General features: G+C 41.2%; 1 protein-coding gene across 1 annotated transcript in view; it reads left to right on the top strand.

Annotated features, from left to right (window-relative positions):
* Positions 1 to 1373: 1373 nt before the first annotated feature.
* The window catches only part of WIF1 (WNT inhibitory factor 1), a 20374-nt gene continuing 6144 nt past the window's right edge, over positions 1374 to 15603 (top strand). Inside the window, exons 1-5 of the mRNA XM_008632791.2 lie at positions 1374 to 1500; positions 7331 to 7471; positions 10580 to 10675; positions 12230 to 12325; positions 13662 to 13757. Of these exons, the coding sequence (XP_008631013.1) occupies positions 1443 to 1500; positions 7331 to 7471; positions 10580 to 10675; positions 12230 to 12325; positions 13662 to 13757 (487 nt within the window). The 5' untranslated portion in view covers positions 1374 to 1442. The remainder of the gene's footprint in view (positions 1501 to 7330; positions 7472 to 10579; positions 10676 to 12229; positions 12326 to 13661; positions 13758 to 15603) is intronic.

Genomic DNA, 15603 nt, shown 5'->3' with positions numbered 1-15603 from the left:
AACGGACACTCCAGTCCTTGATCATCTTTGTGGCCCTTCACTGGCCTCACTCCACTTAAGTCCATGTCCTTCTTTTACTAGGGAGCCAGGATATTATAGGAGAAAAAGGACAGTGTTCTGGCTAAGGACATGGGCAGACCTCGTGTTGACATAAACTAGCTACCATTTATCAGCCCAAATTTTGGCTTTAATCTCTCTTTGCTGCACTGTTTTACCTAAAATATAGACAGAACAGTACTATCTACTGTCAGTGAGTAGATGGAAACACATTTTTGTGAATGCCCATGCTAAGGTCTCAAGCCCTTATCTGAGAGCAGCAGATAGAATTACCTGTAATCCCTTAAATGCTTCATGGTAAATGCGATGGCACAATTTACCATAAAAGTTTCATTCCCACTCGCTCTGCACACCAGCAGTTGTGCTGTTGACAGCCGTGGAAGCCTCTAGTGCCTGGCTGAGGTGCATACATCTCAGGTGTGTGTACATGGTGTGTACAGCCACACTGCAAACACATGATGGCACTTTGCGTCAAACGTGAAGAAATCTTGAACAGATGCCTCAACAGAGAGGCCAGACTCCCATGGACAAAAGTACCAAAGCCTACAGTCTGTGCCACAACGCAGGTGCTTATTGGGGGTAGGATTAAGGTAGTGGAAAGTAGTTTTTAAATCATGCCAACACTTTCTAGGGCTCCTTGAAATCATTTATGTTGCAGTTAATGAGTGACATGAAGCCAGCTTGGTAGGAGAGCTCTCAGCTCCACCCTTGGGACAATGTAACAAGGTGGGGAAGAACAAGGCAGGGTCAGAGCTGTAAACAAGGTACGTGTCCTGGCGTGGCACTCCAGCAATGTGGCTACTCACTGCCCAGCCCTGTGTGCCCAAGGCAGTGCGCTGTGCTGTGCAGATCAACCAAGAGCAAGCCTGGATAATCTCATGCCACAGCTGTATGTGCCTATGCCCTTTAAACTGCACTCGTGGTACAGGCAGGTCATCCAGGCTCACCAGTCAGTTCCAGGAGGATTCTGCCCCAAAAACAGCTTTAAGGATTAGCTTAGTGTCCATGTATTTTTGTTGTCTGCCAGATGAGCAGTGTGGGTTGTAAAAAACATTTTCCCTCTATAACATTTGTTTACTGTAGGCATGCCATTTTCCTTACTGATATACTGCATCCTGATTAATGTATGGTCACTTGCAATCTCTGAAATAAGAGGAAATGATCTGGAAATTATGTTTAGGTCAAGAAGCACTCAGGGAAATTATAGAAATTAATCCAGTGAATTGCATAATGAAAAATGTAGTATTTTTCTCTGCTGTAGTTTGTGTGCTCAATAGTTTCCTTCTGTGAATACAACTAAAATAAATATAGGTTTTTCATTTATTTTGTCATAGGCTGAGTACTACTATGAGTTCCTGTCTTTGCAGTCTTTGGATAAAGGCATAATGGCTGATCCAACTATAAATATCCCCCTGCTTGGAACAGTTCCTCATAAAGCATCAGGTTTGTACTGTTGATATTATAAATTTTGTTTCTGTGAAAAATATTCTACAGCCAGTAAAGTCTAAATATCTTATTATGAATTGTAGTTCTGAAGTTTATTGCCTAAAGAAATGCTTGCCACAGTACTTGGCACTGAACAGTTTGTAAATGCCTTGCCTGAGTACAGCAGCATATTTTGTCTGAGCCAAGTCACATGAAGCTTTTATGTGTAGATAAATCAGCAGAAACTTGTGCAGAAGTGTTGCATAAAATTCATGAATGCTATTACTTAAGTTGTGCAACTTTTGGAAAACAAATTCTTTGATCACTATGGGAAAAGTTATCAAATTATTCTGTTTCTCAGGGGTTGCAGTTCGAAAATGTTTTGCTTTCATTTGGGGTCACCAGGCATTCAGCTCAAAGACACAAGTTCTAGTTTAGGATATTATCATTTATCCCTTAGTTGTGCATTCTTAGTCCTTCACTGGAATTTACAGCTCCACAGCAGAGGCTGAGCCCAAGCCAATGCAAGTCTTTCAGAAGCACCATGCTGCGTAGTGAGCTGATCGGAGTAAAAAAGCTTTCCATGAAAGATTATTGAATCTGGTTAGCTCTGAAGTGGATGAATAACAGTTTATGTGAACTGTTTCAGGATTCATAGGTGGTAGCCTCTGGTAGGGAGGCAGAAATACATCTCTTGATGACAGTAGTGCCTTAGTGTTCATGGTTTCCTAAATTGCCTTAGCCTGTCTGTGGGATAAATGTGGGAAAGAAATGAGTAATGAAACAGGAGGATTGGACTATGAAGGAAGCACTGTCACACAAGTTTTCATCTTAGATGAGTCTTTCTTCCTTCTCTCTTTTTCAGTGGATAAATTCTGGAAGTTTTTTTATAATATTCTCCATTTTCACCTTGCCATTAGATTGTCATTGAAGTAATGTTTCAATACAGCTTTTTGCTGTGACACCTGGAATTTAGCATGAGTGATTGGTCTCTACATTCAGTGTGGATTGAAGGAGTAGTATTGAAAATAGATTTGGGTGAAAGATGCTATGATATTTGTACCACAACTGCTGCAATTGAATTGGTTGCAAGCCCAATAAATGTCAAATAAAGACACTTAAAAGCAACTTAAAAGTCATAAAGGCCAAATTCTTTTTAAGCATTATTTCCATCTCGATATAAAGCAGGTGAGATATGTGAGAAGCACTCTCTGCTGCACTCAGCACTCTGATATAAGCTAGCTACTCCTTTAATTTTTAACTATCTAGAAAGGCTAGACCAAAATTACCCCTTCTGACCGTGTTTAGGAAAACTTAATCTACAAGTGCAGGGAGGCCAGAGATGAGATCTCACAGTTGCAGCAGAAGGTCTGTTAACCATCATGATGGGAGGCCTTATTAAAGCCGAAAGGACTTACCTGTTGGCAGCATCAGCACCTCAGTTCCAGGACTAACAGGGGCATGTCCATGGTGTTCCCTTCCATGGATCATGTGCAGGGCACCTCTGCACTGAATGTACATATAAGCAGTATTTAAGTCCTGTTTGGCGTTCCAGTGCTCCAGTGTTTAGTAGCAATTGATAATCAGTACCTGTACAGTACTTGGAGCATGTACACTGTTAATGGTGAGACACTACTATGATGGTGGGTTTTTTACACTGCCTGTTAGCTGGCCAAAACTAACTTAGTAGTCCTAAGTAAATACATGCTATAAAGGTAGTGGTTGTTTGCTACTTTGTAGTTATTGCTGTAATTAATGTGTTGGCAAAACAGAGTTGGCAAATCTAGTCTAGTTTGCCTGGATCTACTGCATTACCAAAGCATTTTTCTGCACATACAGATGTCAGAAGAAATTCAACCACAAGCTTGTGTTTAGTAACAAATCAACAGTTGGTGCTTTTTGAAAAAGTGTTTTAGCCCAAAGACAATTAATTGCCCTTAAAGACAATTAAGGAGAAATAAAAGAGGAAAGGCAGCTATAGTAAACATGATTGTGGGAAACAAGTATGAGGATTGACAGACACCTTATTCAGAGGTAATTGAAACCAATGGTTTTATAAAAATCAGTGGACTTTTGTAACTTCTTTGAGGATATTTGTCTACCTCCAAATGAGGCGTATGAACAGCTTTAGTGCTGTAGGGCCTCTCTAGCCTCTATTTTGCCTTATGGCCAATGGTGGCCGTAAGAAGACCTGTGGAAGGGCAAAAGGAGGACAAGCATACATGATACTTCTGTTTACACTCTCAGCTTTTACTACCTTCAGCTTGGAGGATTTCCTGTGTCTTAAATGATTTGTCTACTTTATAAACCCACATGGGTTACAGATCTCTCTTTCTAGTACTTCTTCAGGCTCTCCTTGAGTCCATATCATCTTCTGTTATCTCCAATCACCTTGGCAAGGAGTTCACTGCCACCCATTGCACGAAGATCCCCCTCCTGTTGCTTCAAGTCTGGCTGCAGCAGCTTCATCTGATGGGCACTAGTCCATGCACCGGTAGAGACGGTAGCCAATCCATACTGTTGGTCCTATCCATGATTTTGTACACATCAATTATGTACCCCCTGAATTTTTTTTTCTCTTTGCCAGACTGAAGAGTCACAACCTACCCAATTGTTCCTCATTGGATGCAACCTTGTCCTTCTCTTACCTTTCCCTAATTCAGTATATCCTGAGATGAGGTACCAAATTCTCCTTGGATTTAAGTGAGATTTAAACCACCTAGATTCCTTAGACTTATTGGAAATCCCATTCCAAATCCCAGGATTGGTACCTGATTCAGTGCTCACAACGTGGATATTGTTGCACCTAAACACATGGTAAGACGTTAAGAAGGCTGTAGAAGATGCTTTCCACTGGAAGCTTAAAGAGCTAAGACTACTCAGCTTGTCTAAAAGAAGATGTTTGAGAGGAGTGTGGATATCTGCCCAATGAGAAGCAGCTGGCTGCTCATTTCTGGCTGCAGGGGAAAGTCTATAAGGTCTAGTGGTTCAGTCTGAGGTTTAGCAAGTCCAAAACAAAGTGAGTCATTTTTGCGGCAATGATTAACATCTTGAACACCACACTCAGAGAGGTAAACGCAGCTCTAGGTCTGTGCCCAGAAGCAATGTAGTGGTGTGTGACTGAGAAAGAGCTGGCCACCTAAGTGGCCCGAGTCAGCCCCTCCTGTCCCTGTCTGACCCAGGCAGTGCAGTGCCGGTGCAGGCTGGCATGGCCAGGCTGCTGGCACAGTGCTACTTCGTGCATTTCATGCAGCCTCACCAGCCCACCAGCCAGGCTCAGGAGACCTTCTTTCCCTGCCCACTGCTGGTTTTGAGACAGTAAAATATAAGCACTGAGCATCCAAAGATGCCGAAAATCTCTCCAAGCTCAGTGGCAGAAATCAGTGTCTTCTCTGAGTGCAGCACCATCTCTGCTCTCTCCACCGTGCTGGTAGAGAGTGACAGTGGGCTGTGTATGTATATTCTCCAGAACTTTCATGCCTGCTTCTGTTGAAATTGGTCATTCAGAGATGTCTCTTAGGAAGTCCCACCCAGGACTAAAGGCTGTTTTTGATGGTGGCCTTGGCATATTTGTCTAGTGGGTAAAGCAATTTCTTGCAAACTTGAAGGGCTGTGCAGACACACAGGAGTTACTCTCAGACTGCTTCTGCTGAAGACAATTTAGGGAACCTTGGTTTCCTGAACAATGGGAAAAGCCATGACCTCCCAGACAAAATGTATTAAACCTGCATCATCTGCATCCTAGGAGAGCATTGTAATTACTACCTAAAATTAAGCTAGGTTTAAGTCACTAGGTTTCCTTAGGTTCCTTTTCAAATTAGTTAAACTTTCCTTGTTCCTGCTAGAGCCATCTGCTCTGCAGCCCTGGATACAAGTGCTCCAGAGGATGCAGAAATTTATATGTGCAGGAAAGGCTGTTCTCTGGCCTGGTGGTAGGAAGATGGTTAACAGAAAGAAGTACAGATCTGTGATTCCCTCTCCTTGTTTTTAGCCAGTGATGGACAAATGTAAACTGCACCCTGAATTTGGGAAGCAGGGACCAGAGGTGAGGTTTGCCCTACCCCAGCCCTGGTCAGCACTGTATTAGGCCACGGGAGCTTGTGGCTGTGTTTTATGATGCAAGGGACTTCTCTCTGTGCTTTGGTTTGACTGTAGTGCTATTGGTGTGTACTTAGCATTATTCAAACAGGCATAAAAATGCAAGGATTGAGGCAGAGTTTAGGGGCTTTATTTCAGCTCTGAACCACCACAGAGTTCGGCCAGGATCCAGGTGGTTTTTGCTCACAGGTGGGTCCTGTACTGCATTTTTGTGTGCCTAACTGTTCAGACATATTGTAAGTCAAAAAATTTTGGCCCTTCCAGGGTGGGCAGTGCTGGAATAAAAGGTTTATAACCTGTGGCCTTGGTCTCTAGAGATGCATTGCTGGATTTTTCCCTAGGCATTTAAACCACAGCCAGATCTCAGAGGGGTTGCTACCAATCAGTGAAATCTAGATACAGCTATAGCGCTGTCATTAAAAGTCTGCCACGTCTTCCTCCCCGTTGCAATTTACTCAACTAAAACACATCCCAATCCAAGCACTGATTTTCTGCACTTATCCTGTAAGAAGGTTACTACAGCTTAAGAAGTTCACTGCATTTAAAATGTATTTAATCCACTGTAAGAGTTTCCTTCTTGCCACGTGGTTGCATGGTTTTGGTCTTTGAAAAGGTTGGTGTAAAACCCTTCAACTGTAATTTCTTTAGAATGAGAACTTCAAGGGACCTTTCAGTTTGTAGGACTTACCAGAAGCAGAATGTGTTTCAGCAATAAATTATTTGGTATTTTACCAAGACAGCAAATCAAAAAATGGCCAAATTATGGCTTGCAAAGTCTTTTATAACAAGCAATCTAAACCCAAATGTAAGGCTGTTAGCTCAGTATTTAGTTCTGAAATCTCAGGCCAGCTTCAAAAGAAAGGAATAAACAATTTCTGTTAGTTGGATTTGACTTATAAAGCAGCTAAGAAGAGCCAATTTTGAAGAAAAGAGATAAAATCATTTCATCTGAAGATTATTTAAGATCATTTGTGACAATAACAGTGGAGAATTCCATAGCTCTGAGGTATTTGGCTTACTTCATCATTAAAATACTCCAGATTTACTGGCCTTAATTATTTGCTTAAACTCTTTGTATTTCAAAAGTGTTTGTATACTTTTCCTGGAAAGGCAATGTCCAAATATCACTATACTTAACTAGTTCTGTCAGAGTGAGGTGTCTATGCTTTCTTTTTAAAAACTGCACCTATGATCATACTTATCCAGTGTACCATTTTGCCAACACTTCATGGAGTAAGTTTTGGTTAGATAAGCATCTTATTTAGGTATTAGTTGTGATATCCAAGCCATAAAACTTATCTAAAGTAACTTTTTTTTCCCAAAATATATGTTTATACAGAAGTCATATGACAGCATGGAAAATTTAGACTCAGAAATGAGCAGTTCAACTCAGAAAATTAGAAGTAGGCTTCCAGCTTGTTTTGATGTATCCTTAGATACTTCCACATGAGTAATTTCCTCATCTGCAAGAAAAGTATGGTTGTGTTAAGACCGCTGTCTGTGCTGTAGACTGTTGGGGTTATATCAGCAAATGAGCACAAGCTCTTCTGTGCTGCTGTACTTCTAACCCTGGAGCCATCTCTAAATAAAGTGATCTGTGTCTCTGTGTTACAAGTTTTCACCAATGGCATTCCTCCAAAGCTTAAATACATTTATGATCTATTTTTTTTAGTATTTCAGTGTATGCTTTTATATGTATATATATATGTGCATGTAAGTATAAATACTACTGTTATTATTATCCTTTTAGTTGTTCAGGTTGGATTTCCTTGCCTTGGAAAACAAGATGGGGTTGCAGCATTTGAAGTGAACGTGATCATAATGAATTCAGAAGGCAATATTATTCTCCAGACACCTCAGAATGCCATCTTCTTTAAAACCTGTCAGCAAGGTAACACTGAAGACAACATGCTGGAATACTGTTAGACCAGGTCACCTAACTGTCCTATGTTTCATTTAGGATAAGAGCTAGAGAGGTTGGAAATAAAGCAGCCACACAGTGTGTAGCAATCTTGGTGATTTCCAGGCTTTCTGGCTCTGTGTGCATTTGCTGGTCATTTACTACGTGTTTAGTGACCCTTTTCTTACTGAGCTCCCTTAACAGACTGGTTTGGAGACATTTCTCCCTCCTCCTGTTCACTGCTCATCACATTAAGGACATTGATAGAGATGTATCATATGAAAACCCCCTGTTAGCAAATGATTTGAGGTGCTTGGAGGAGAGTTAGTTCTGTGAAAGCAGGCTGAGGTTAATATTTCCAGAAATGGCACGTCATCTGGGGAACTGATCTTCTGGGGGCTGTAGTGGGGACATTGCTATCAATTAATGCTATCAGTGCCTTAGTTCCAACTTGGTGCCTTTAGTTACTTACATCTCAAACTTGTGCATCCAAACTGAATACAAAAATTTTAAATTAGAAAATTTCTGCAAAACTTGGCTTTACCTCCTCTGTAGCTCAGGTGCAACCTCTTGGCTTTCGATACCAGTAAAATGGTGGAAGTTGGTGTTCAATACTTCCAGTCATCAAGCAGCAAGCAGACAGAAGAAGAGCAGCATGAAGTTACTGCAGAGTTGGCTTGGAGAGGAGAGCACTTGTTTAATCAACCAATTTATGAACCATAAACACTATGTAATAAGACTTTTTGGATTAATTTGAATTTGATAAACCACAAATAACTATAATTATCACTTTAAGCTGAGGCTATGGAAATCGAAAAATCAGTATCTAAGACAAGATAGTTATCCCGTATCATGTGCAATTGTATCGGATTAACCCATGATAGGGCTGATACAAAGAAAAATATTTTTATTCTTCTCCTATTAAATCTTCGTTCACAGTCTCTCATTTTCTTCTCTGCACTATTTTCTCTGAGATAATTGGCTGTAGTGTGGCTTTGAAGGGCGAACAGCAGGAGCAAGAGCTGTTTATTCTTTGAAACCTCACTACGCCTAAATAGAAAAGCTGCTTGTCTCCTTTGAAGCCTTGATGCTGCCAATTAGCCCAGGGAAAGTGGAGGAGGGGGAGAAGAAGTGGGCAGAGAAACAGGAAGAAAAATGGAGGCTTAAAGGATGCAAAATCAGCCAGTTCTCATGTATGAAGTTGTGTGCCTGGTGTAAATACAACACAAAATTTTTCCTATCTTCTTATTTTCAGTTCAGCTCAAAGATACTGAACTTAATAAACTTTGGAAATAGCATTGGGGTATTCTAACAGGGACAGAAGAGTTACAGGTCTGTATTGTGGAAAACAGTGTGTTAAAGAGGAAGGGCTCAGTTTAGTAGTAGCATTCATCCAAGTTATCGTTTCTGTGTTATTGTTTGTTGTTACCATTTTTATATGAGTTGTAATCTCTAACAATTTAGCAGAATTACATCATATGACCCCTCAATAAACCTGGGGTTGGTTATTGTCCCAGTCCTTTGTTTCTGGAGCCAGCTGAGACACACAAGGAAGATTTTCCAAACTCTACAGACGTGCAGAGGAGGAGTTTCTCACATCATCTTTTCCAGCCCATACTGGAATAATTCCCATTTCTGCCCAGTGTCTGGTAAGGTGGACACTGCAGTGTTTTGGGACAGATGATGAGAAGGATAAAAATGTCTTTCTTATTTCTTCTTTTGGTTGGTGTTAGAGTAGGGGTGAGTTTCCTTCCTCTGAAAGACATCATACATGGTGAAGAGCTCCAGTTTCTCCTGTCAGGGCCCTAGTCACTGTTTCCAGTTATTCTTGGCCATACAGAAAGGCCTTGGCAGAGGAAGTGAGGGGAGCAAGGGAGCAATTTTGTGGATAAGAGAGGATTTGTTGTGGCTAAGAGGTGGTCACAAAGAAAAAAATTATGTTTTCCTATTTTTCTGCTTGAAATGGTATGCCTTTAGGCATGCATTTTTTTGGTAATGAATAGCAGCTCTGCATTTGGGTACAAAGAGAGAAGCACTTCCAGAAAGAGTCCTAGAGTACAGTGTTAGAACACAGGAGGACCAAAAAACTCTTTACTACTATAACTACAGCTGCAAACAGCTTTACTTTTAAGGCATATCATTTTACCTCAGAGGTTTTGAACCTTCTCACTTGGAATGTCACACGACAGAGCATCAGGATGAGGAGGTTGTGCCTACAACTGATCCCTAGTGATGTTAAGTTCTTCTGAGGAGAGGAGCCAGCCTCTCCTGCCTGCCTTATTCTCTGTGAGGGATCTGGGAAGGTATTTTTGAGTAATTGTTTTTCTACCCAGAAGTCCTTTTTGGGTTTGATTTAGTTTGTCTTCTTGTTTGATGGACTCTCATGTTTTGAGGATGGTGGTGGCACCCAGAGGTATTTCTCATCCTTGTATGATCCTGTGAGTGTTGCCAAATGCTTTTACGTATTTGATCAATAATTGAGATATGAATGAGTGTTGATGGTGATACAGGACCATTGTGCAGGAGTGCTTTCATCTTTCTTTTTGGCCTTCTTTCATTTAGTCTTGATGCTCACGTTTCCATATGAACAGAGATTTCATCACTGTCACCTCAGTACTAACAGATGCGGTAATTAATGCAATGCAAGTTGCAGTGACGTCTACTTCAGGCTGCAGAAATTGAAACTGGTCCTGCACACTAAGGGCAGGTCTAACCAGCCATGCAAGTTCTGCACTGGGTTGTCTGCTCAGTTCTGCACTAAGCTGCCTGCTCATTTCCACGCAGAAAAGAACGTACTGGATCAAGCAGAGCGTCCACATTGCTCATGCGCTTGTAGAGCAGCAGAGCAATCAAAACGCACAGTCCGTCAACAAGTACATCACACACGTGAACACATGATGGAACCTCTATTTGTAGACTGCTAAGAGAGAAACTAATTTATCTTAAAGAAATCTTAGCTGAATTTCCATTTCTTCAGTGTTTGTCTGCCAGCAAATGTTTTTACTGTTGTGTCGGAGACATATATTGAGCCTACTGAGAGCTGGCTGGCAGCTGAAGTATATAACGTTTTAATTTAGATTGTTGTTATATTTTATGAAGCGGAATGTCCAGGAGGATGCAGAAATGGAGGGGTTTGCAATGAAAGACACGTCTGTGAATGTCCTGATGGATTTTATGGGCCTCATTGTGAGAAAGGTAATTTAATAAAAAATCTCAACTCTCTTCTTTACATCAATCACAAGAAAACTGTATCTCCTGCACTGTAGACTCTCCTAAAATTAAGAATGGACTGTTCTGAAGACTTCGTATATTTTGAGTTCAAACATGTAAGTGAATTGTTATTATCATCCATGTTCTAATGGAAATACGAGTTGCTTACATGAAAAATATTTTCTCTCTCACAGATTGCATTTAACAAAAACTGATGCAATAGTTAAGTGATCCTTAATCACAGGGAATCCATCTGGCAAGAAGATTAAATAAAATTCTTCTGCTAATGAGGACTAGCTGGGAAACAAAGCACAGTGCTTTAGTTGCTCTGCGTTTGTTTATTTGGAGATAAGATCAGATTTGTAAGCAGGCTGAAAACAAAGATGGGAAGATGAAGGGAAGATTCTCTTTCTTTTCCATTAGTGAATAATATCTCAAACCAACACTTCCAGGAGTGAAGGACCAGAAAATTGGTGTGACTTGGCAAGGAAACTAGATCTTCTTCCTATCCCTCCCTTCCTCTTCCCAGTGGCAGTCCCTCCGCAGCGTGACTCCAATACAATAATTCACTCCCTGATGCTCTGGCTACATCAAAAATATTAAGTACAAAGGATCAAGGACTGTTCTCTAGCCTGAAGGGCAACTGGCAGCGCTTACATTCATATGTTTAACAAACTCTTACCTTCCAACAAACCATTACAAACTCACTCCTGGGAGGAACCTGTGGTCACTACTCATCCCAGGACCATGGCCAGGAGGGTTTGCTGGTCAGGGGAGACAAAGCTGAGCCACCAACAATTTCACAAGATGATTTCACGAGGCCATTTGGCCTCACGCTGGGTACTGTTTAACACACTAGCATGGACCCAACCTCGCTGCATGTACCAATTTTGGGCAACCACAAAGTGAAGCATTGCCCCCTAACATGCCTCCCTGCAGAGCTTTTTGGGGATGGCCACAAGGCAGAGATGTCTTGGAAGAGCACAGGGGCTCCAAAGAAGATTCACTGGGAGCATGCAGGACAGTTTGGCTGTGCAGCAGGCTTTCCTAGCCAAAATTAGGTAACCATGCTTATGCTCAGGTATGCAGGAGTAGGGAAGGTTCATTGTAAAGCCTGCCTGGTAACCCCACTGAGTTACTGGCCCCTCTGAGACAGTGCTGCCTGTACAGCTGAGGGACCAGAATACAGTTATAGAGAGGACTTGTCTGACGGGATTTTAAATATCCAGAGTGTGTAGGTGTATATGTGTACTTTCCTCTCCCCTGTCTGGTATTAAACTCTACAAGAGGCAATTTCTGCTTACATATGGAATCAGATTTGAACTTAAATTAGCCTTCGCTTTTTAGTAGCACTACACAGAAATTGCCAGTTACAAACCAAAGATGCAATAGATTTTACCCCCTATCAGAGGCACTTTGCAAAGGTGATGTAGAACAATAAGCAGAAGGAAAAGTAGCTTAACGAGTCAATGTGCTGTGTATTTAAATACCATTTGCTGTCCCACCAGCGATGCTTTTTCTGCTCTTCCCCTTCCTCAGCACTGTGTGTTCCTCGCTGCATGAACGGCGGGCTGTGCATTACACCCGGTCTCTGCATCTGCCCCCCGGGGTTCTACGGCATCAACTGCGACAAAGGTAAACGCCAGCTAAACCCCGCCCCGGGCTCTGCACCCAGCAGCCTCTCTTTATTCACTTGTGGCAGCTTCCCTCTAGGAGTGCATTTGGGAAAGGCAGGCAAGCAATAAGTAAATAAGTTTTAAAAATATTGTGATTCTTAAAATAGATGCTGTAGCACAGCCTGGCAGCTCCTGGAAGAATATAGGAATTTGCAGGCGTCCATACACTGTGAGGGGTAGTTTGCATAATCCCTTCAGATGATTCACTGTGGATCTTACCACAAAAATCACTTATATTTCTAGCAGGGGGTGGGGGGGGATAGAATTACAAAAAAAAAAAATCTCTATTTGAGCTCTAGTTTCCTGTAGTAAAATTAATTTTACTAATTATTTAGTATGTTAATGTGCTACATCTAGACTCATGAAAAAATACGCAGGCTATTCTTTTTTTATTGCTGCATTGGGGCTCATGATGGGTAAAAATGAACAATCAGTTGTTCAGAACAGTAATTTGGAAGAGTCTAAGCTACCATGTAGACAAAAACCAAGTAGTTTCCTGCAGAAATATAACTGACCTGCTCATGGCAGAGCAGAACATTGTGCTGCATTTGTTGTTGCAGGTCTGTATGAAGTAAAGGCTGAATGCAAAAGGTCCTAGAGGACTTTTTAACGAAATAATGGGAACCTTCCTATTATTTTGCACAAACTGTTGGTGTCAATGCCCTCATGTCTTGTATCTAGTATTTGAACAGACTTTTACCACATTTAGAGAGCGCTTCAAATGCACAATTAAATTAAATGCTCCCAATGTCTTGAAGGATTAATGTGAATCCCAGCTGTTTGGTGAAAAGTCACATCCAACACAATGTGATTTGGCAGCTGAAAGACAGAGCATTTGCATCTATGTCACCACACAGAAAAACTCATAAAGGTTTCTTTTTAGTCAAAGCGTTACTTAAGAACTGTAGTGAAGTATCCTCTTGTAGAAGTAGCTTCCAGTCCTAGGTTGTGCTCCTTTTATCAGACGCTGGCAGTTTCAATAGCAATAGTGCCTTAATCCTTCAAAGAGCTTGATGTGGGGGGGTTGATAAAGATGTAGCACAGTCTGTCCTCAGAGAGCTCACTGCGGTATTGTTCACTTGTCTCATTCTATACTGCCTTGTGTGTGTGCCCGTGTAAAGCATTATGTGGGAACAACTGCATTTCAGTCTTACTTTGTAAACCAGATGAGAAGAGGTTAATCCTGCTTTTACAAGCTACTCAATGTTTATTTATGATGAGCAGCAGAGAACATTGTCCAAGTTAGACCTAGTTCATATTAATGACTTAGTTTGTTCCTCTTTTATTTGTTTCAGCAAACTGTACAACAACCTGTTTCAATGGAGGCACGTGTTTCTATCTGGGAAAATGCATTTGTCCTTCAGGCTATGAAGGAGACCAATGTGAAATTAGTGAGTAGCATCTCTGTGTGCTTGCTTTCATTTACATCAGCTTTTTCTAGTGTCAGTGCCTGAGTGATGACATGTGACCTGCCTCTGCTGGGCTCAGAGTGAGGGTCTCACACAGCAGTTTGGGACCCTCCGAGTCAGACGCCACATGCCTCCAGACAGGTTTCCTACTTAGAAGTTTGATTCATTGCTGCACCATCTCACCCCCTGCCCTGTTCTGTTTTCATAGTAACCAGGCTTGGTAACAATCCTCAAGCCGTAAGTATGCAAGCCATACCCTGTGGCAGACAGATGTGCTGCCATGCCAAGCCCGTGGGGGGCATCTATTTTCAAACATTATGGCAAATCACACTTCGGCACAGCAGATTAGGTTTGAGCCAACACCTCTGAAAGGGCTACTGAAATTTGGGAATGAAAAGGTTTGGGGCAAAAGGAGGACTGAACTCTAAGAGCTGAGAGCTTTCATGTAACATACAAAGTTACATTCATAAGGTAACTTGAGAGTGCCCAACCAGATCTCACTCTTCCTGGACTTAGAACTTCTAACAGGACACTGTGCAAGAAAGCTTTCCCTGCTGTAAATAATCCCACTGATATTCCCCAGCACCTTCACAGGAGCATGAAGAGCAGTATTTGGCCTAGGATATGTAAATGCTGATTTTTTAATATGCATGAGTAGAAACAAGCTCTTCTCGCAATTAGGAACTGTTTATCACTTTGGAAACACGTGGAAATAAACTCTTAACTTGCTGTCAGCCAATACACAATAATAAGTGAATTACTATGCAAAGGAAGTACACAGATACTGTAAGACCTACATTTTGCTCAGTATTCACGTGTAGGTTAACAATAGGTGTATGTAAATGTTTCACCTTATCTCTATGCATTACTAAGGTATTTTGCAACTCCTTTTTACATCATTAAAAATTTAGGGAAAAAGAAGCAGCAAAGCTTTATTGTTTTTAAGTTTAAAAAGATTGCCCATTGATATTCAATATTGCCCATATGATTCAGATCATATGCCACGAGATCAGCAGTGTGGGTTTTCACTGGATTTACTTTTGCTTACATCAAGTTCAAATTTGACTATTTGGCAGAACCCCTTTTATTTCTTCAGTCCCCAAACAGTCAACTTTGTTGACATTTTTTAGATGAAGATTAAAGTTTGATTTAAAGAGAAAAGTATGTATTTTATGTTGGTGGTGGTTTTTTGAGGAGAATTCTTAGAACTGTTATTACAGCATGTATAATTAAGGGCAGGCCATTTAATTGATCTGTCTGAGGAGCTAAAGCTCATATTTGTTTACTGCTGCTTGGGATAAGTGCAACTGCTTTGACTTCCAGGAAAGGCTTACCTGTGAAACTCAAATTAAATTAACTAAAATACAGGCGGTAGGCTAGTTCCTGTACAAAAGAAAGAAAAACAAATTCAGGATGATGGTATGCTAAGACCTAAACTGGGACCATGTCAGTGAGAGCAAGGAAAGCTATGCACTTACTTTGGCTCTTGTAAAGCCAGGACTGCAATTGTTAGACTGTGATTGACAGCTGTCATCACCTCTGGGCACTGCACCAGCACAGCAGTGGAAGACTGCAAAAAAATCTAGAAGAGGCTTAGAAACACCAGAGCAGAAACACAACTCAGTCCATTTTCTTAGATCCACGGCCAGCTACATTCAGTCATGGGATTCTTAAAATAATGAGGGGAGAAAACCTTTCAACAGGCAGAAAGCCATCTTCTGAAAATTGCAAGCTTTTGTTGGTTTTTTTTTTTTAACATTGTGTGTAGGTTTTCAGTGCTTGCATAATAATTGAATCCCTCTGTAAGACTCCTGGGAAGTCTGCTGAA

This window comes from Corvus brachyrhynchos, unplaced genomic scaffold, assembly GCF_000691975.1.
Source record: "Corvus brachyrhynchos isolate BGI_N302 unplaced genomic scaffold, ASM69197v1 scaffold32, whole genome shotgun sequence".
Taxonomy (NCBI): domain Eukaryota; kingdom Metazoa; phylum Chordata; class Aves; order Passeriformes; family Corvidae; genus Corvus; species Corvus brachyrhynchos.
The sequence above is the reverse complement of the archived record's forward strand: the minus strand, read 5'-3'. Positions and strand labels throughout refer to the sequence as shown.